This window comes from Pan troglodytes, chromosome 20 (genome assembly GCF_028858775.2).
Source record: "Pan troglodytes isolate AG18354 chromosome 20, NHGRI_mPanTro3-v2.0_pri, whole genome shotgun sequence".
Lineage (NCBI taxonomy): Eukaryota > Metazoa > Chordata > Mammalia > Primates > Hominidae > Pan > Pan troglodytes.
This window is the reverse complement of record NC_072418.2, coordinates 53,385,090-53,403,823: the sequence shown is the minus strand read 5'-3', so window position 1 is coordinate 53,403,823 and position 18,734 is coordinate 53,385,090. Positions and strand designations below refer to the sequence as shown.

The 18,734-nt window shown below is 58.7% G+C and overlaps 2 protein-coding genes and 1 long non-coding RNA gene across 5 annotated transcripts; 2 read left to right on the top strand and 1 right to left on the bottom strand.

Moving 5' to 3' along the window:
- Nucleotides 1-425: 425 nt before the first annotated feature.
- On the top strand, nucleotides 426-3,045 carry ASPDH (aspartate dehydrogenase domain containing). 2 transcript variants are annotated; one of them, XM_524347.7, is made up of 7 exons: nucleotides 426-828; nucleotides 1,211-1,355; nucleotides 1,616-1,700; nucleotides 1,817-1,966; nucleotides 2,047-2,267; nucleotides 2,337-2,491; nucleotides 2,875-3,045. In XM_524347.7, exons 1-7 carry the CDS (start codon nucleotides 426-428, stop codon nucleotides 2,916-2,918), a joined length of 1,203 nt encoding a protein of 400 aa, XP_524347.4. In that variant the 3' UTR covers nucleotides 2,919-3,045. The 2 variants fall into 2 exon arrangements, with proteins under 2 accessions (XP_524347.4, XP_009434366.3); XM_009436091.4 differs by lacking the exon at nucleotides 1,817-1,966.
- A 1,171-nt stretch (nucleotides 3,046-4,216) lies between these two features.
- Nucleotides 4,217-8,620, top strand: JOSD2 (Josephin domain containing 2). Of its 2 annotated transcripts, XM_016936656.4 has the most exons (4): nucleotides 4,217-4,362; nucleotides 6,951-7,076; nucleotides 8,051-8,245; nucleotides 8,351-8,620. In XM_016936656.4, the coding sequence occupies exons 1-4, from the start codon at nucleotides 4,217-4,219 to the stop codon at nucleotides 8,448-8,450; spliced, it is 567 nt and encodes a 188-aa protein (XP_016792145.2). In that variant the 3' UTR covers nucleotides 8,451-8,620. The 2 variants fall into 2 exon arrangements, with proteins under 2 accessions (XP_016792145.2, XP_016792146.2); XM_016936657.4 differs by lacking the exon at nucleotides 6,951-7,076.
- On the bottom strand, nucleotides 4,362-17,656 carry LOC134809120 (uncharacterized). Its single transcript, XR_010153941.1, has 3 exons — nucleotides 17,566-17,656; nucleotides 8,690-8,854; nucleotides 4,362-5,377 (listed from the first exon to the last, which is right to left on the bottom strand). It is a non-coding gene; the product is annotated as an uncharacterized LOC134809120 (long non-coding RNA).
- Between the last annotated feature and the right edge of the window lie 1,078 nt (nucleotides 17,657-18,734).

The window sequence follows — 18,734 nt, the reverse complement described above, 5'->3', positions numbered from 1 at the left end:
CGAAGGCTTCTCCTGGGCTGATGCGAGCTGGGGAACGGGAGGGACGGACGTGGGAGTGAGAACGTCACACTGGAGGCAGCTGGTGGCACGATGGGGGACAGAGTGAAAGGTAGCAAGTCAAGGTGAACTGAAGGATGATCAGAGCAGAGGGAGGCTGTGGACAGGAGCGGAGGCTGTGGGAAGGGGACCCGTGCTGCGCAGCGGGGCTAGGGAGGTTGGACCCGCTGAGGCAAGGACACATTGAGGAGAAGCCACAACCAGGGCTCCCGCTGCCTCTGGGAGGGCTAGGGGCACAGCCAGGCTGAAGCCTCCCTCAGACCTTAGCCGCCTGAGAACAAGGAGGAGAGGTGAGCACGAGGGAACAGACAGAGCCCAGAGTCTCTGTCACCATCTCTTCTCCCAACCCAAAGCAAGATGCAGTTTCCATGACAACCTGGCCGGCCAGAGAGGGGGCAGGGGACTGCAGAGGAAACTTTCCACATCAGCAGGGAGAAAGAGGGTGTGCTGCAGGGGAAAGGGGGGCACGCAGGGCTCCCAGAACCCCCAGTCACCATGCTCACTGTGCTGGACCCGGGAAAGTGGACAGAGCACAGGGAAGGGTTCTCCCGCCTCCACTCCCGCAGGCCCACGCCCCCACGCTGGGCCTGCGGGGAAGGGGGAAGACTGAGCCCAGAGGCTCAAGGGTCAGATGTCCAAAGAGCAGCGGCTGCCCAGGCCTTGTGCAGGGGGCAGTGAGCAGCCCAGGGAGCCGGGCCCCGGACACCGCACTCAGGGCCATGGCCGACAGGGGCCCGTGGAGGGTGGGCGTGGTGGGCTATGGCCGCCTCGGTGAGTCCCTGACCATCCTTGGCCTCCTTCCCCAAACCCCTTCCTAAAGCTCCCAAGACTCTGCCCTCCACAAACACTTTTTTGTGTCTCTATCTGCCCCTGGCTGTGTCTCTGGGTCTGCCCACCGCACCCCCACCCCAGGTCTCTGTCCTCTCCGTCTCTGTCTCCCTTCTCTCTGGGCCTCTGTCCACCCCACTGTGTCTCTGTCCTACCCCCATCTCTGTCTCCCTACCCTGCAATCTGAGTCTGTCCCCACCTCCTCTCTCTCTGGGTCTCTGTCCCCACCTCCTCTCTCTCTGGGTCTCTGTCCCCACCTCCTCTCTCTCTGGGTCTCTGTCCCCCTCTCTCTGGATCTCTAGCCCTCTCCTTTCCCTCTCCCCAGGACAGTCCCTCGTCTCCCGCCTCTTGGCTCAGGGACCAGAACTTGGCCTAGAACTTGTTTTTGTCTGGAATCGTGACCCAGGACGAATGGCAGGGAGCGTGCCCCCTTCCCTGCAGCTCCAGAACCTTGCTGCCCTTGGGGAAAGGTCAGTGACCTTGCCATGGGAGAGTGGAGCTGCCTGAAGCTCCTGTCCTGGCTCTCTTAGCCACTGTGTGATCTCAGGGGTTCCCTGACCCTCTCTGGGCCTTGGTTCAAGCAAATGTGAAACAGGACGAACCCATTCATCTCATTTCGCCTCCCAGGTCAGGGAGAAGAAGGGCAGCCCTCAGTAGACTCGGAGGGAACCTTGGGGAGAAGAGGCCTAATACCTCTCCAAGACCCTCCGCCCTCTTTCCCCTCTCCCAGGCGCCCTGATCTGGTTGTGGAAGTGGCCCATCCCAAAATAATCCATGAATCTGGGGCACAAATCCTGCGCCATGCCAATCTCCTGGTAAGCCCCACCCCAACCATTTACGCAGAGCCCTACCCCTTCTGTCTTGGTCTCACCCCACCCTGAAGTGGATATCCTTCCCTGACCTCAACCCTCCCCTCCTTCATCCACCCCAGGTGGGGTCCCCCTCAGCTCTAAGTGACCAGACCACAGAGCGGCAGCTCTTGGAGGCCTCACAGCACTGGGACCACGCCGTGTTTGTGGCCCGAGGGGCCCTGTGGGGCACTGAGGACATCAGGAGATTGGATGCAGCTGGGGGCCTCCGGGTGAGGCCTGCTGGGCTCCCCAGGAACCAGGGGAGGCCTGCAAAGACCCCACTCCCCCTAACCCGGGCTCTTGCTTCCAGAGCCTTCGTGTCACCATGGCCACACACCCCGATGGCTTCCGGCTTGAGGGACCCCTGGCTGCAGCCCACAGCCCTGGGCCTTGCACTGTGCTCTACGAAGGCCCTGTCCGTGGGCTCTGCCCCTTTGCCCCGCGAAATTCCAACACCATGGCGGCGGCTGCCCTGGCTGCCCCCAGCCTGGGCTTCGATGGGGTGATTGGGGTGCTTGTGGCTGATACCAGGTGAGCAGAGGTAAGCAGGGTGTTGGGCTGAGTCCAGGCTCTCCAGACTGACTGCCCCTCTTGTCCCAGCCTCACGGACATGCACGTGGTGGATGTAGAGCTGAGCGGACCCCGGGGCCCCACGGGCCGAAGCTTTGCTGTGCACACCCACAGAGAGAACCCTGCCGAGCCAGGCGCGGTCACCGGCTCCGCCACCGTCACGGCCTTCTGGCGGAGCCTCCTGGGTGCGGCCAGGCCCCTCTCCCCCGGCCCTGGGCTCCTGTGTTCTGCAGAGCTTGGGGGTCCCGGGCTCTCACTAGTTCTGCAGTTCTGGTTCTGTATTTGTTGACCTTTCTTTCTGACCTTTATTTCCTTAACCTCTCTCCATGACTTTGAATCCTGGCACTGTAGATGTCTCCATTTCTGTCCGCGTCCCCTGAGTCTCTGTGCCCGCCTCTGATCGAGACTCTCTCTGTCTCTGTCCACCCCCAGGGCTCTGTCCCGCTCTCTCCGGGTCTTCCTCCACCGCCCCCCTGCCCTGTCCCCTCCTCCCACCACTGCCTCCCCCAGGCGTCTGTCTCCTCAACTCTCCTCTGTCTCATTCGCTCATTCCCCTCTCTCCCCGCAGCCTGCTGCCAGCTCCCCTCCAGGCCGGGGATCCATCTCTGCTGAGAAGCCTCCTCCCTCCTGAGACAAGATCATCTGCCTGGCCTCTCACCACCACCATCCCACCCCTGCCCTGCCCCACTTCCCCAGGGTCTCCCTTCTGACTCAGTAAAGATCACCGCTGCCTCCCCCCGCACCGCCTGGCGTCTCTGATCCCTTTCCCTTGTGTGACGTCACGCTGCGTCTGCGCACCGCGCATGACGCCATCGCCGGGGGCGAGCACCCATGAGAGCGCGGCGCCAGGAAGCTATCGCGAGAGCCTACCTACTAAGTTTCCTAGAATCTCTGAGCGGTAGTGGGCGCGGCCGTATGCGAAAGAAGGGCCTCTGAGGCGCACTTCCGGGACCTGCCGCGGAGCCCGACGGAAGTTGTAGTGCGGCATTTCCTAGGCCCGACGGCCGACTTCAGGGCCACGCGGCCCGGGCGTTCCGTGTGGAGCAAGAGTCCCGCGGGGCCCCACGGGAGTAGTAGTCCGGCGCGCGGGGATCACCGGGAGCTGTAGTCCGTCCCGCCTGCCCAGTCAGCGCGGTGTTGCCCGCCCCGCACTCGGAGCCCAGAGCCGCCGCCCAGGAAGGGGATGCGGAAACCCCTGGCTCGGTGGAGCGGAGAGGCAGGCGGGGTGAGGGGCGTTGCCAGGCAAAGGGCGAGCGCCGTGGCTGGGGTGCGGGTCGGCGAAGGGCTCCATTCCTTGGTGTCCGGGGAGGGGGCCTGGTTGCTGGGTGATAGGAAAAGGAACTCCTGTTGCTTAGTGACTGGGGAGGGGGCCCCGTTGCCAGGTGACAAGAGCAGAGAGCCTCGCTGCTACATGACCGGGGAAGGGGAGTCTTCTGTTGCTAGGAGACCAGAGGGGACCCTATCACCTAGAGACAGGGGAGGAGGATTCTCTATTGCTAGGTGCTCGGAGGACAGACTTTGTTACCTAGTGCGGTGGGGAGGGGGCTTTGTTGCTAGGTAACCACAGAGCGCCCTGGTTACCTAGGGACGGGGAGGCCGGTTCCTCTGTTGCTAGGTGACCATGATAGGGACCCTTTTACTTAAAGACCTGGTGAGGGTGGTTTTCTGTTGCTAGGGGAGCAGAAGAGACAGCGTTTTTCGTAGGAATAGGAATAAGGGATGGAGGAACGTGTACTGCCAGGAGACTGCCAGGGAACGGGGTCAGGGGCCCAGTGTCCTCCTGGGCTGCTCCGAGCCCCAGCTCAATCAATGGCGATGCCCCAAAGGCCTGCTGGGAGGCTGGACCTCTAGATCCCGGGCCCCTGAGGACCTTCTCCCCCTCCCAACCCCCAGCAGGAGCCGAGGACGGCATGTCCCAGGCCCCGGGAGCACAGCCGAGCCCACCCACCGTGTACCACGAACGGCAGCGCCTGGAGCTGTGTGCTGTCCACGCCCTCAACAACGTTCTGCAGCAGCAGCTCTTTAGCCAGGAGGCTGCCGATGAGATCTGCAAGAGGTGACCGTCACCCACCCCAGCCCCTGGAGCAGCAGGGCTCTGGCGGAGTGACCCACCTGGGTCTCGCCGCCAGGCAGGCGCTGAGCCTTGGGGGCTTTCTTCTGCTCCGCGCTCACTTGCCTAAGCTAGACGCTGGGACTCTGGGGAGATGTTGCCTCCTGTGCCTGTCTGTCCCTGTGGCCTCAGCCCCAGCCAGACCTCAATCCAGTGGTTCTTTTTCTTTTTTTTTTTTTTTTTTTGAGACAGAGCCTCGCTCTGCCGCCCAGGCTGGAGTGCAGTTGCGCGATCTCGCTCACTGCGAGCTCGGCCTCCCGGGTTCATGCCATTCTCCTGCCTCGGCCTCCCGAGTAGCTGGGACTACAGGCGCCCGCCACCACGCCTGGCTAATTTTTTGCATTTTTAGTAGAGATGGGGTTTCACCATGTTAGCCGGGCTGGTCTCAATCTCCTGACCTCGTGATCCACCCGCCTCGGCCTCCCAAAGTGCTAGGATTACAGGCACGAGCCACCGCACCCGGCCCAGTGGTTCTTTCTTTAGAGACAAGGTCTGGCTGGTCTTGAACTCCTGAGCTTAAGTGATCCTCCCACCTCAGCCTCCCCAGTAGCTGGGATTACAGGCTCACCCAGCTTCAGGGGTCTCTTATCTGGGCCCTGTCACAGCTCTCCAGTCCATCCTAAACACGCCCCCGCCCTACTCAGGCCCTCCTCATAGCGGAGGCCGAGCCTGCCTCTGCATCTTCAGCCCTCACGGCCCCCCTCAAACCAGACTCTCCACTCCCGTGAGCCCTTCTGTGCGGCCTCTGGGCTTCCAGGTACTTCTTTCTGCCCGGCATGGCTTCCTTCTCTGCCAGCATGGAATGTTCCTCTTCACTATTCACAATGTCCAACATCACTCCTTGGCCGGGCGCAGTGGCTCACACCTGTAATCCCAACACTTTGGGAGGCTGAGGCGGGTGGATCACTTGAGGTCAGGAATTTCAGACCAGCCTGGCCAACAGGGCGAAACCCTGTCTCTACTAAAAAATAAAAATAAATAAAAAATAAAATTAGCTGGGCGTGGTGGCACACGTCTGTAGTCCCAGCTACTCTGGAGGCTAAGGTGGGAGAATTGCTTGAAGCTGGGAGACAGAGGTTTCAGTGAGCCGGGCAACAGAGCAAGACTGTCTCAAAAAAAAAAAAAAAAAAAATCACTCCTTTACCATCTCTCACTCCCTCCTCTCTGTCCCCATGTCCCTGGCCCCAGCTCAGGCCTGACCCTCTCCTGCCCAGCCTGCCCATGGCCTCCAGTCTGTCCCTGCCTTCAGTCCCCACTTGATCCTGGAGAGTCTTTCTACACCTGGAGATGGCCCTGCCTCCCCTGCCTCTTGCTCCAAGCCTCCTCCAGCTCTCGGACATCTTAAGAGTCCCAGCCCCTCAGACTGATTATTATGGTATTTAGTCATCTCCTCTATCATTCACAACAAGGACCCATCAGCTCTTTCATACAAAAGCCATGCTGGAGACCCTGAGATGACTCAGACACAAGTGCCAGCCTAAGGGTGGTGAGGGAAACACACACACACACACACACACACACACACACACACACACGAGCGTTTTCCTCCCATGTCCTGCCTGCCCAGGGTCCAGATAGGGAACAGAGGTGCAGCTGTTCAGAGGCAGGGCCCAGAGACAAGTGGTGACAGGCGGAAGAGCCTTCCTAGGCAGGGGAAGAGCTGGAGGAAAGGTTGGCGGGGGTGGGGCGGGAGGCGGTGGGCACCGGGGATGCGGCTGGGGACAGGGGACCAGGAAGGAGGGTGCTGAGGCTCTGAGGTGAGGCCACCAGAGCCAGACCACGCAGGGCCTTGTGGGACTCTGTCCTGGGGGAAATGAGGCAGCAGAGTGGGCTGTGAGCAGGGGAGGGGTGAGGGCAACCCCGTGGGAGAAGCAAGCAGTGTTAAATCAGGGTGATGCGGGCAGCTGTCATCGTTGAGGTGGCTCAGTTCACTGGGGGAGCCCAGACAGGGCCCCGACCCAGCCTGGAGGTCAGGAGGCTCCTCTCAGAGGACGTGACATCTGAGGTGGGCCTTGAAGGACAGAGGAAGGGACTGGCGGAGGGACAGGGACTTTGTCCAAGGCACTGGGGAGCCATGGGAGAGCTGAGAGCAGGATAGGGCCAGGGCCGTGTGGGAATGGACTGGAGGGAGGCTGGAGGCTGCGGGAGAAGACAGAGCACATCTGGGGCCTTGGGGACAGGGCAGAGTCAGGACAGGAGAGACAGGACTTGGGGACAGGGCAGAGTCAGGGCAGGAGAGACAGGACTTGGGGACAGGGCAGAGTCGGGGCAGGAGAGGCAGGACTTGGGGACAGGGCAGAGTCGGGGCAGGAGAGGCAGGACTTGGGGACAGGGCAGAGTCAGGGCAGGAGAGACAGGACTTGGGGACAGGGCAGAATTGGGGCAGGAGAGGCAGGACTTGGGGGTGGATGAGTTGTGGGGTCTGAAGCGGGGAGAGTCAAAGGCTGAGGCAACTTGTGGCCCCTGGGACCCCCATTTTGTGGGGAGGCCTTTCCAGGGGTCCCCACCTCAGCTCTGGCCACCCCCACTACCAGGTTGGCCCCAGACTCCCGGCTGAACCCTCATCGCAGCCTCCTGGGCACCGGCAACTATGATGTCAATGTGATCATGGCCGCTCTGCAGGGGCTGGGCCTGGCCGCCGTGTGGTGGGACAGGAGGAGGTAGGCCCCAGAGCAGCACAGCATGTGCTGGGCCGGGCACAGAGGGCACCCTATAGTGTGAGCCTGTTGGGGGGCAGGGAGGGGAATGTGGCTGGGGGAGGTTGGCATGAATGTGGGAAGCCTGGCACTGATGGGTTGGTAGGGGGAGATCAGGTGGTCGATGGGCTGAGATGCTGGGTGGATGATGGTTACTGGGTGAATGCTGAGTAGGCCGTTGGATGTGTTGGGTCAGGGGGAGTGAAGTGATGGGTGTTCCTGGGCAATGGGCAGCAGACAGGAGGCTGGGGAGTTGGGTGGATGAATGGGAAGTTTTGATGGCCGGCTGGCCAGTAGCCAGGCGTGTGGCTGGTGGATGAGGGGTAGACCAATGGCAGGGGGGTCAAGAGTGAGTGAGGATTGGGGGCATGGCGAGTCCACTGTTGGGTGAATGGCTGGCTGGGTGGTGGCCGGCTGTGTGGGTGGGTGGGTGGTGGGTGGGGAACAGTAGATGGCTAGTTGGATGGTGATGGTGGTTGGGTGGTTGACGGGGAGGTGGGGCGGGTGTGTATGAGGGATGGAAGTGAATGCATAGATGGGAGGTGAGTGTGTGAATCGTCGTTGGGAAGTTGGCTGGTGGCTGGGAGGCTCAGTGGGGTGGGCGGATCATGCATGGATCCTGGGTGGCTGTGTGAGGAGTTGGTAAGTTGGTAGGTGGGTGGCTGGACAGACAGGGTGATGGTGGTTGGTGAAGGGCCGATGTGAGTTGGGTGGACGGTGGGTGGGTGGGAGGTCTGGTTGGGTGGCTGCATGGGTGGGAGGTTTGAGTGGGCAGGGGAACGGATGAGTGTCGGGAACCAGGGTGGCTGATTAAGGAACACCTCTGGGTGGGCTCAGGAGGCCCTCACCACCACCAGCCTGGGCCCCACATGTTCAGCAACATTTCACTGGCGGGCGGAGCAGGCCCTGATGGCAGTGTCCCCTCCCTGCCCACACAGGCCCCTGTCCCAGCTGGCCCTGCCCCAGGTACTGGGGCTGATCCTGAACCTGCCCTCGCCCGTGTCGCTGGGGCTGCTGTCACTGCCGCTGCGCCGGCGGCACTGGGTGGCCCTGCGCCAGGTGGACGGTGTCTACTACAACCTGGACTCCAAGCTGCGGGCGCCCGAGGCCCTGGGGGATGAGGACGGAGTCAGGTGAGCACCGCAGAGGCGATTCCAAGACCAGGGGCCTGAAACCCCACTCCCCAGAGGGAATGCCCAGGCTGGCCAAGCCTCAGTCTCCCCATTTCTCCCACCCAGGGCCTTCCTGGCGGCTGCGCTGGCCCAGGGCCTGTGCGAGGTGCTGCTGGTAGTGACCAAGGAGGTGGAGGAGAAGGGCAGCTGGCTGCGGACAGACTGACCATGGCTGACCATCGGCGCCCACAGCGCAGTCCCTGTGCATCCCCCTCCGGCTGCGCACACTGCGTGCCTGGGAAAGGCCAGCACTTCATGGACCCGGGGAGGCCCCGCCCCCTCCCCACACCCCTGCTCCTCACTGCCGCTGCTGCCTCAATAAATCTGCTGATTTGCTGCCTGCGTGGCCTGTGTTTGACGGCCCCACCCTTCTGGGGCCCCTTCCACTCAGTGACTCCCACTTACCTTACAGGCCAGACACCCTGGTGTGTGGGGCCGAGAGCCCAGGAGGCCTCCTGGTTCTCTGCCACCTCATGCCAGTTTCTCACTGCTGGGCCTCAGTTTCCTCATCAGTGACACAGCAGAAAAAAACACAAGTCCGTGCCCCCTGGGGCTCACGCTCCTCCGGTGCTAGAGAGAGACCAGTGGCAAACAAATGAGTTTGATCTCCTGGGTTCCACGGGGGTCATTGCTAAGGAGAAAGCAGGTGTTTACTTCTTTATTTGACTGATTGATTGAGACAGGGGTCTCACTCTGTCACCCAGGCTGGAGTGCAGTGGGTCAATCACAGCTCACTGTAGCCTTGAACTCCTGGGCTCAAGCGACCCTCCCACCTCAGCCTCCCAAGTAGCTGGGACCACGGGTGCATGCCACCATACCTGACTACTTTCTTTAAATTTTTTTGTAGAGATGGGATCTCGCTTTGTTGCCGAGGCTGGTCTTGAACTCCTGACCTCAAGCAATCTGCCTGCCTCTGCTTCCCAAAGTGCTGGGATTATAGGTGTGAGCCACCATGCCTGAGTTTACTTCTTGACTCTCGATTCTATTCCGTTGATTGGCAGGCGGGCAGAACAGTGGCCCCAAAGATGTCCACACCCTGGCCAGATGTGGTGCCTCATGCCTGTAATCACAGTGCTTTGGGAGGCTGAGGTCCACAAGTATGAGACCAGCCTGGGCAACATAGCAAGACCCTGTCTCTACAAAAAAAAAAAAAATTAAAATAAGTGGCATGTGAGGCTGGTGGCTCACGCCTGTAATCTCAGCACTCTGGAAGGCCGAGGCGGGTAGATCACCCGAGGTCAAGAGTTCAAGACTGGCCAGGTGCGGTGGCTCATGGCTGTAATCCCAACACTTTGGGAGGTTGAGGCAGGCAGATCACGAGGTCAGGAGATCGAGACCATCCTGGCTAACATGGTGAAACCCCGTCTCTACTAAAAATACAAAAAAATTAGCCAGGCATGGTGGCGGGCACCTGTAGTCCCAGCTACTTGGGAGGCTGAGGCAGGAGAATGGCATGAATCCGGGAGGCAGAGCTTGCAGTGAGCCAACATTGTGCCACTGCACTCCAGCCTGGGCAACAGAGCGAGACTCTGTCTCAAAAAAAAAAAAAAAAAAAGAGTTCAAGACCAGCCTGGCCAACATGGTGAAACCCCATCTCCACTAAAAATACAAAAATTAGCTGGTTGTAGTGGCGGGTGCCTGTAATCCCAGCTACTCAGGAGGCTGAGGCAGGAGAATCGCTTGAACCCAGGAGATGGAGGTTTTGGTGAGCCGAGATCGCACCACTGCACTTCAGCCTCGGCAACAGAGGAAGACTCTGTCTCATAAATAAATAAGCGGGACATGGTGGCCAGCACCTATAATCGCAGCTACTTGGGAAGCTGAGGCAGGAGGATTGCTTGAGCCCAGGAGGCTAAGGCTGCAGTTAGCCATGATTGTGAGTAAGAGAGATCTTATCTCAAAAATATAACAGCCCAGGCATGGTGGCTTACACCTGTAACCCTAGCACTTTGGGAGGCAAAAGCAGGAGTATCACTTGAGCTCAGGAGTTTGAAACCAGCCTGGGCAACATAGTGAGACCCCGTCTCTACAAAAAATTTTAAAATAAGCTAAGCATGGTGGTGCACACCTGTGATCCCAGCTACTTGGGGGGCGGAGGCAGGAGGATCACTTGAGGCCAGGAGGTCGAGGCTGTAGTAAGCCATGATCGAATCACTACACTCCACCCTGGGTGACAGAGTGAGACCCTGTCTCAAAAATAAATAAATAAAAATAAATATAATAGACCAGGCACGGTGGCTCACGCCTGTAATCCCAGCACTTTGGGAGGCCGAGGCGGGCAGATTGCGAGGTCAGGAGATTGAGACCATCCTGGCTAACATGGTGAAACCCCGTCTCTACTAAAAATACAAAAAAATTCGCTGGGCGTGGTGGTGGGCACCTGTAGTTTCAGCTACTGGGAAGGCTGAGGCAGGAGAATGGCGTGAATCCAGAAGGCAGAGCTTGCAGTGAGCCAAGATCGTGCCACTGCACTCCAGCCTAGGTGACAGAGTGAAACTCCGTCTCAAAAATAATAATAATAATAATAATAATAGGCCAGGTGCCGTGGCTCACGCCTATAATCCCAGTACTTTGGGAGGCCGAGGTGGGTGGATCACAAGGTAAAGGGATCGAGACCAGCCTGGCCAACATGGTGAAAACCCCATCTCTACTAAAATTACAAAAATTAGCCAGGTGTGGTGGTGCACGCCTGTAATTCCAGCTGCTCGGGAGGATGAAGCAGGAGAATCACTTGAACCCAGGAGGTGGAGGTTTTGGTGAGCCGAGATTGCACCACTGCACTCCAGCTTTGGCAACAGAGGAAGACTCTGTCTCATAAATAAATAAATAAGTGGGACGTGGTGGCCTGCGCCTGTAATCACAGCTACTTGGGAAGCTGAGGCAGAAGGACTGCTTGAGCCCAGGAGGTTAAGGCTGCAGTTAGCCATGATCGTGAGTAAGAGAGACTTTGTCTCAAAATATAATAGCCCAGGCATGGTGGCTCACACCTGTAACCCTAGCACTTTGGGAGGCAAAAGCAGGAGGATCACTTGAGCTCAGGAGGTCGAGGCTGTAGTGCCCCATGATGGAATCACTGCACTCCACCCTGGGTGACAGAGTGAGACCCTGTCTCAAAAAAATAAATAAATATAAATATAATAGACCAGGTACGGTGGCTCGCGCCTGTAATCTCAGCACTTTGGGAGGCCGAGGCGGGCGGATCACGAGGTCAGAAGACTGAGACCATCCTGGCTAACACGGTGAAACCCCGTCTCTACTAAAAATACAAAAAAATTAGCCAGGCATGGTGGCAGGCGCCTGTAGTCTCAGCTACTGGGGAGGCTGACGCAGAATGGCGTGAATCCAGAAGGCGGAGCTTGCAGTGAGTGGAGATCGTGCCACTGCACTCCAGCCTGGGTGACAGAGTGAGGCTCCATCTCAAACAAACAAACAAAAAATTAGGCCAGGTGCAGTGGCTCACGCTTATAATCCTGGCACTTTGGGAGGCTGAGGTGGGTGGATCACAAGGTAAAGAGATTGAGACCATCCTGGCCAACATGGTGAAAACCCCATCTCTACTAAAATTACAAAAATTAGCCGGGTGTGGTGGCACACACCTGTAATCCCAGCTACTCAGGAGACTGAGGCAGGAGAATTGCTTGAACCTGCGAGGCGGAGGTTGCAGTGAGCCGAGATCGCACCACTGCACTCCAGCCTGGGTGACAGAGTGAGACACCGTCTCAAAAAAAAAAAAAAAAATTAGCCAGGCATGGTGGCAGGTACCTGTAATCCCAGCTACCTGGGAGGCTGAGACAGGAGAATCGCTTGAACCCGGGAGGCAGAGGTTGCAGTGAACTGAGATCGCGCCATTGAACTCCAGCCTCAGCAACAAGAGTGAAACTCCATTTCAAAAAATAATAATAATAATTAAAATAAATAAAGTTAAAAGATGCCCTGTCCTAATCCCTGGAGCCTGTGAATATGTTGTGTTACTTGGCCAAGGGAGAGTGAGGTTGCGAGTGGGACTGAGACAGGGAGAGTGTCCTGGATCCCCCGGTGGGCCCCGGGTCATCACGAGGGTCCCCACAGCGGAGGAGGGACGCCTGTGCTGACGGGAAGTGTCGGCCCACCCTCCCAGCTCCCACCCTGTGGGGAGACCCAAGGGGACACCAAGAGTTTCTGTCCCAGCAGTGGGGGCTTTTATGGGGTTCCCACAGAGCACTGCAGGGACGAGAGAACAGAGAAGGGACCCCGGGACAAGCAAGTCGCATAAAATGGCCCAGAGACAAGGCTGGCCACGGAAGGCTGAGGAGGGCTCTGCAGAGGCTGGCGGGGCACGGGAGGGCACTCCAGAATTGGAAGTCATCCCGGATGAGACCTGGAACGCCACGGCTGTTTATCGCCAGAGTTATTTGAGGAGGTGATGAAGGAGGAGGGTGGGTCCCGGCCAGGAACCCAACCAGGCGGGACCTCCAAGGGCAGCCTGGGAGCTGCGAGAAGGGAAGGACAGGTCAGCTCTGGGTGCAGAGACCCCTCTGGGGCTGCAGGCACAGAATGGAGGGGGAACCAGAAGCCAGGAGGCCCGGGAGGAGGCTGGGAGGGGCGAGGCAGGGCTTGAGCTAGGCCCCTGAGGGCGACAGAGAGGAGGGTCTGAGGCTGGTGGGCCCTGGGAGGTGAGGAGGCAGGAATGAGTGGAAGGTGCCCAGGGGCCTGGATGAACCTGGGGATCCCCGTTAGGCACCTGCAGAAGTGGGGGACTCAGGCACAGGGAGGCAAGGGGTCCCCAGCTTGGGGTGTGTCCCCTCCTGGAGCCACAGGCCCATGCGCCCAGGCAGGCAGTTCATCCAGGCAGCCCACAAGCTGCCCATGCACCCCCGGCAAGGTGGAGCTGATGCCCCGCAGGACACACTCACGAAAGCCCTGGCTGCGCATGGACCAGGGTGTGGCAGGTTCTGGTTTGCAAGTTTTCCCAAGGTCAAAGGGCAGGTCGTAAAGTTAAAAGCCAGACAGCACCGGAGGGGAAGCTGCTGGGGGTTGCAGACTCCCGAACGGCTCTGTCCCCATCCTATCCAGATCCCTGCACCTCCTGCCCGCCCACCGGGCTCCCCACGCCTCTGCTGGTGTGGGTCTCGCTCTCTGCCCCATCTGGGTGTCTGGCCCCGGGCCCCTGGCTAACCCCCTCTGTCTCTGTGTCTCCCTCTCTCGCTTCACCTGTCTCAGCCTCCCTTCTCTCTCTCTCTTGCTGGGCATTTCTCTCCACCCCTCTCTGTCTCTTTGACCCTGTCTCTCTGTCTCTCCCACGGTCTCTCTCAGTCTCCCCTCTGTCTGTGTCTCTCCCCTTCTCTCAGTGCCCTGGGCCCCTCCCTGCCATCCTGTGCCTGTCGCCTGTCCCATCGCAGGTCCCAGACAGACTGGCGGGGGCCTGAGTGTTGCTATTCTTGGGCCTGAGTGGCAGGCGGGGCTGTGGCCCCCAGGTGCGTCCTGGGCTATGGCCAAATAAGGTCCGGAGTGAGGAGCCCAGGGAGGAGGAGCTGGGGGCGCCGGGGGTGGGGGGAGAGGGGCCAGCTGACCTCCTCCTGCTCCCACTCCCTCCTGCCCCAACCCCCATATTCTGGCAGGTGAGAGCGGGCAGGACAGACCAGGTCATTGCATCAACTAAGCACTTATGTCTGCCCCTTACAGTGCAGAGCGCCTGTGCCCCCACCCGCTGGGACTGCTCTTCCCAGGGGAGCGCCTCAGGACTCAGAGGGCTACCGCTTGCCCCAGGGCACCCGGCCAGGCCTGTCACAGAGCTGAGGGGGCTGGGGCGCCCCGCACAGATGCCAGTGGCCTCTCCACACCCCCAGGCTGCAGAAAGGGAGAGGGAGGGGCTGTGGTCACGAGGCAGGTGCAGGGCAGGTGCGGGGGGAGGGGGACAGCTGTCCCACACCCCCTGGTGGTGACAGCTGCTGCCCGATTTAGCTCACAGAGCCGGGTCTGGCCAGATAAGGCAGTTGGGTGGGGGGGCGGTCTCACCCCCAGGGCACCCCTTAAATCGCACAATCGGGCCCAGGGTTCAGCTGCCACCGACGCCAGGTGAGAGGGGCTGTTCTTTCCTCGACCTCCTGCCGCAAGGCTCCGCGCGTCGTCTCTCACTGTCTCCCTCTGTCTCTCTCTCCCTCTCTCTCTTCGTCTCCCTCTCTCTCTCCGTCTCCCTCTCTGCCTGTCTCTCTCTCCCTCTGTCTCTCTCTCCCTCTGTCTCCCTCTCTCCCTCTGTCTCTCTCCCTCTCTCTCTCTCTCTCCGTCTCTCTCCCTCTCTTTCTCCCTCTCTCCGTCTCTCTCCCTCTCTTTCTCCCTCTCTCCGTCTCTCTCTCCATCTCTCTCTCTCTTTCTCCCTCTCTCCCTCTGTCTCTCTCTCCATCTCTGTCTCCCTCTCTCTCTGTCTCTCTCTCCCTGTCTCTCTCTCCCTTTCTCCCTCTCTCCCTCTGTCTCTCTCTCCCTCTGTCACCCTCTCTCCCTCTGTCTCTCTCTCTCTCTCTCCCTCTCTCTCTCCCTGTCTCTCTCCATCTCTCTCTCTCCCTCTGTCTCTCTCTCTGTCTCTCTCTCCATCTCCGTCTCTCTCTCTCCGTCTCTCTCCCTCTCTCCCTCTGTCTCTCTCCATCTCTCTCTCTCCCTCTCTCTCTTTCTCCCTGTCTCCCTCTGTCTCTCTCTCTGTCTCTGTCTCCCTCTCTCTCTCTCCTTCTCTCTCCCTCTGTCTCTCTCTCCCTCTGTCTCTCTCTCCATCTCTCTCTCTCTCCGTCTCTCTCTCCCTCTGTCTCTCTCTCCCTGTGTCTCTCTCTCCCTGTCTCCCTCTGTCTCTCTCTCCCTGTCTCTCTCTCTCCCTCTCTTTCTCCCTCTCTCCCTCTGTCTCTCTCTCCCTCTGTCTCTCTCTCCCTCTGTCTCTCTCTCCCTCTGTCTCTCTCTCCCTCTGTCTCTCTCTCCCTGTCTCTCTCTCTCCGTCTCTCTCTCTCCCTCTTTCTCCCTCTCTCCCTCTGTCTCTCTCTCCCTCTCTCTCTCTCTCCCTCTTTCTCTCTCCCTCTCTCCCTCTGTCTCTCTCTCCCTCTGTCTCTCTCTCCCTCTGTCTCTCTCTCCCTCTGTCTCTCTCTCCCTCTGTCTCTCTCTCCGTCTCTCTCTCTGTCTCCCTCTCTCCGTCTCTCTCTCTCCCGCTGTCTCCCTCTCTCCTCTCTCTCTCCGTCTCTCTCTCCTTCTCTTTCTCCCTGTCTCTGTCTCTCTCCCCGTCTGTCTTTCTCTGTGTCCCTCTCCCCAGTTCTCTTTATCTCCTCTCCTGCCTCATCTCCCTCTCCTCACTGTCTCTGTCTCTCATTCTCCCTATCGTTCTCTCCATCTCTCCTCCTTCTTGTCTGTTTCTCTCTGTCTCTCCATCTGTCTCATGTGTCTCTTCCTCCCACCTCTTTTCTGTGTCTCTGTCTCCTCCCCCCAACTTTCTCTCAGTCTCCCTCAGCACCCCGTTTCTCTTTCTTACTCTCCCTTTTCTCCCCATCTCTCTGTCTCTCCCTGGCTTTGTATCTCTGTGTCTCTTTCTCTCTGTCTCCTTCTATCTCTGTCTCTCCCCATCTTCTGTCTCTGCCTCTCCTCCACTTCTTTCTCTGCCTCTCCCCCACTTCTCTGTCTCTCCCCGGCTTTGTATCTCTGTGTCTCTTTCTCTCTGTCTCCTTCTATCTCTGTCTCTCCCCATCTTCTGTCTCTGCCTCTCCTCCACTTCTTTCTCTGCCTCTCCCCCACTTCTCTGTCTCTCCCCCACTTCTATCTCTGACTCTCCCCCACTTCTCTCTGTCTCTGTTTCTCCCCCACTTCTATCTCTGTCTCTCCCCCATTTCTCTCTCTGTCTCTCCCCACTTCTCTCTGTCTCTCCCCATTTCTATCTCTGTCTCTCCCCCATTTCTATCTCTGACTCTCCCCCACTTCTCTGCCTCTGTCTGTCCCCCACTTCTCTCTGTCTCTCTCCCCCATTTGTATCTCTGTCTCTCCACTTCTCTCTGTCTCTGTCTCTCCCCATTTCTATCTCTGTCTCTCTCCCATTTCTGTCTCTCCATTTCTATCTCTGTCTCTCCCCCACTTCTCTATCTCTGTCTCCCCCACTTCTATCTCTGTCTCTCACCCATTTCTCTCTGTCTCTGTCTCTCCCCCACTTCTCTCTGTCTCTCCCCCACTTCTCTCTGTCTCTCCCCCACTTCTCTGTCTCTGTCTCCCCCACTTCTATCTCTGTCTCTCCATTTCTCTGTCTCTGTCTCTCCCCCACTTCTGTCTCTCCCCCACTTCTCTCTGTCTCTCCTCCACTTCTCTCTATCTGTCTCTCCCCCATTTCTCTCTGTCTCTGTCTCTCCCCCACTTCTCTCTGTCTCTCCCCCACTTCTATCTCTGTCTCTTCCCCATTTCTATCTCTGACTCTCCCCCACTTCTCTCTGCCTCTCTCCCACCATTTCTCTCTGTCTCTGTCTCTACCCCCATTTCTGTCTCTGTCTCTCCCCCTATTTCTCTCCATCTCTGTCTGTCTCTCCTGTCTCTGACTCCTCCTCTCTCCCCAGCTCCCTGGACGAAGCCCTCCGGGGCCTCTGCGGTCCCTGCTGAATAAAGCTGTTTCTGTCCTCACCTCTCTCCCTTCTGTGCCTCCTTCTTTCCTTCCTCACTCCTCTGCCTCTCAGCTCGGCCCCCCAGCCCTGATCCTGGGTATAGGGGGTGGGAATTCTGGAGCTGGGGGTGGGGGCTCCTCCCTCCCAGAGACAGAGATGGATGCAGAGAGAGAACCAGAGACAGGCACGGAGAGAGACAGAGAGAGACAGAGTGAGACAGAGACAAGATGGGGGCCATAAGCTCAGAAATGAGAGAGACAGCAGGTCACAGAGACACAGCACGTGAGAGACAGGGAGACACAGAGAGACTCAGAGACAGACAGACCAGACAGCACCCCCACTCCAATACACACAAACAGACACAGGGGACAAGAGCCGGGCAGGGCTGGACAGCCTCCCCTCCCCCTCCAGGCCAGGCCAGGCCAGGCCAGGCGGTGCCAGGCCCAGGACAATGGGCCCTTGTCAGGGCTCCGGAGGAGCCGGCCAGCTGGGGAGGCCTGTGGGCTGGGCCACGGAGGAGGGGCGGCCACAGCGGCTGCTGGGTTGGGGAAGGTGCACCTCCTGCGGGCCTGGCCCACGGCCTCCACCCTCAGACTCTCCTTCTCCCCTGGCCTCCCTTCCTGGGGTCTCCACCTACTCCCAGCCTGCTTTCTCTGCTCTGTCTGGGGAAGGGGACAGGCATTTATGGAGTACCTGCTGTATGCACCCAAAATGCCTCCTTGCCTCTCCTCACACACTCTGCCTCCCGCCGCGGGTGTGCCGTCCTCGGGTGTGCCCGCCTCGGGTGTGCCGTCCTCGGCGCCCTCTACTTGTTCCTCCTGTGCCTCTGGCTCCTTCCATGGAAGAAACGGGCAATTATTAAGCACCTGATGCTTGGCAGGCACTTCCCCTAACCGCCTCTGCACTTTCCATCCTTCTTGCTTTCCTGTCCCTTCTGCCCCAGTTCCTTTCTCTTTCTGATTTGCTTGGTCTCTCCTGGGAAGGAAACGGGCATCTACTGAGCATATGCTATGCGCCGAGGAGTTGAGGAACATGGCTCCTCTCTCACTACATTCTTTCCTCCCCCCACCCCCATTCCTTTCTTTCTTTTTTTCTTTCTGGGACAGGGTCTCACTCCGTCGCTCAGGTTGGAGCGCACACAATCGCAGCTCACTGCAGCCTCGACTTCCTGGGCTCAAGCAGTCCTCCCACCCCAGCCTCCCAAGTAGCTGGAACTCCACACACCACCATTCCTGGCTAATTTTTGTATTATTATTATTATTTGAGATGGAGTTTTGCTCTTGCCGCCCAGGCTGGAGTGCAATGGCGTGATCTCAGCTCATTGCAACCTCCACCTCCTGGGTTCAAGCGATTCTCCTGCCTCAGCCTCCCGAGTAGCTGGGATTACAGGCACCCGCCACCACGCCTGGATAATTTTTAAGTATTTTTAGTAGAGACGGGGTTTCACCATGTTGGTCAGGCTGGTCTTCAACTCCTGACCTCAGGTGACCCACCCACCTTGGCTCCCAAAGTGCTGGAATTACAGGAGTGAGCCACCGCACCCAGCCTAATTTTTGTATTTTTTGTAGAGACAGGGTCTCTCTACGTTGGCCAGGCTGGTCTCGAACTCTTGGGCTCAAGCGTTCCTCCCACCTCTGCCTCTCAAAGTGCTAGGATTACAGACATGAGCCACGGCGCCTGGCCCCTTTCTTTCCTCTCTATTGGTGTCCTCTCCTTTCTGACTTTCTGCTCTCTCCTGGCAGAGGGAGTGGACACATTTTGAGCACTTACTGTGTACTAAACACCTTACATACCTCTCTCCTCACTCTCTTCCTCCCCGGTCCCTCTTCTGTCCTTTCCTTGTGTTTCTGAGCTCTCTGCCC

Excerpts from the sequence above, each read along its gene's own strand:
- ASPDH (XM_524347.7), top strand. The coding sequence starts at position 426 with ATGACAACCTGGCCGGCCAGAGAGGGGGCAGGGGACTGCAGAGGAAAC. Across the intron at positions 1,356-1,615 it reads CTTGCTGCCCTTGGGGAAAG|GCGCCCTGATCTGGTTGTGG; the intron begins GTCAGTGACCTT and ends CCCCTCTCCCAG. Across the intron at positions 2,492-2,874 it reads CTTCTGGCGGAGCCTCCTGG|CCTGCTGCCAGCTCCCCTCC; the intron begins GTGCGGCCAGGC and ends CTCTCCCCGCAG.
- JOSD2 (XM_016936656.4), top strand. The coding sequence starts at position 4,217 with ATGTCCCAGGCCCCGGGAGCACAGCCGAGCCCACCCACCGTGTACCAC. Across the intron at positions 4,363-6,950 it reads GCCGATGAGATCTGCAAGAG|GTTGGCCCCAGACTCCCGGC; the intron begins GTGACCGTCACC and ends CCCCACTACCAG. Across the intron at positions 7,077-8,050 it reads GTGTGGTGGGACAGGAGGAG|GCCCCTGTCCCAGCTGGCCC; the intron begins GTAGGCCCCAGA and ends CTGCCCACACAG.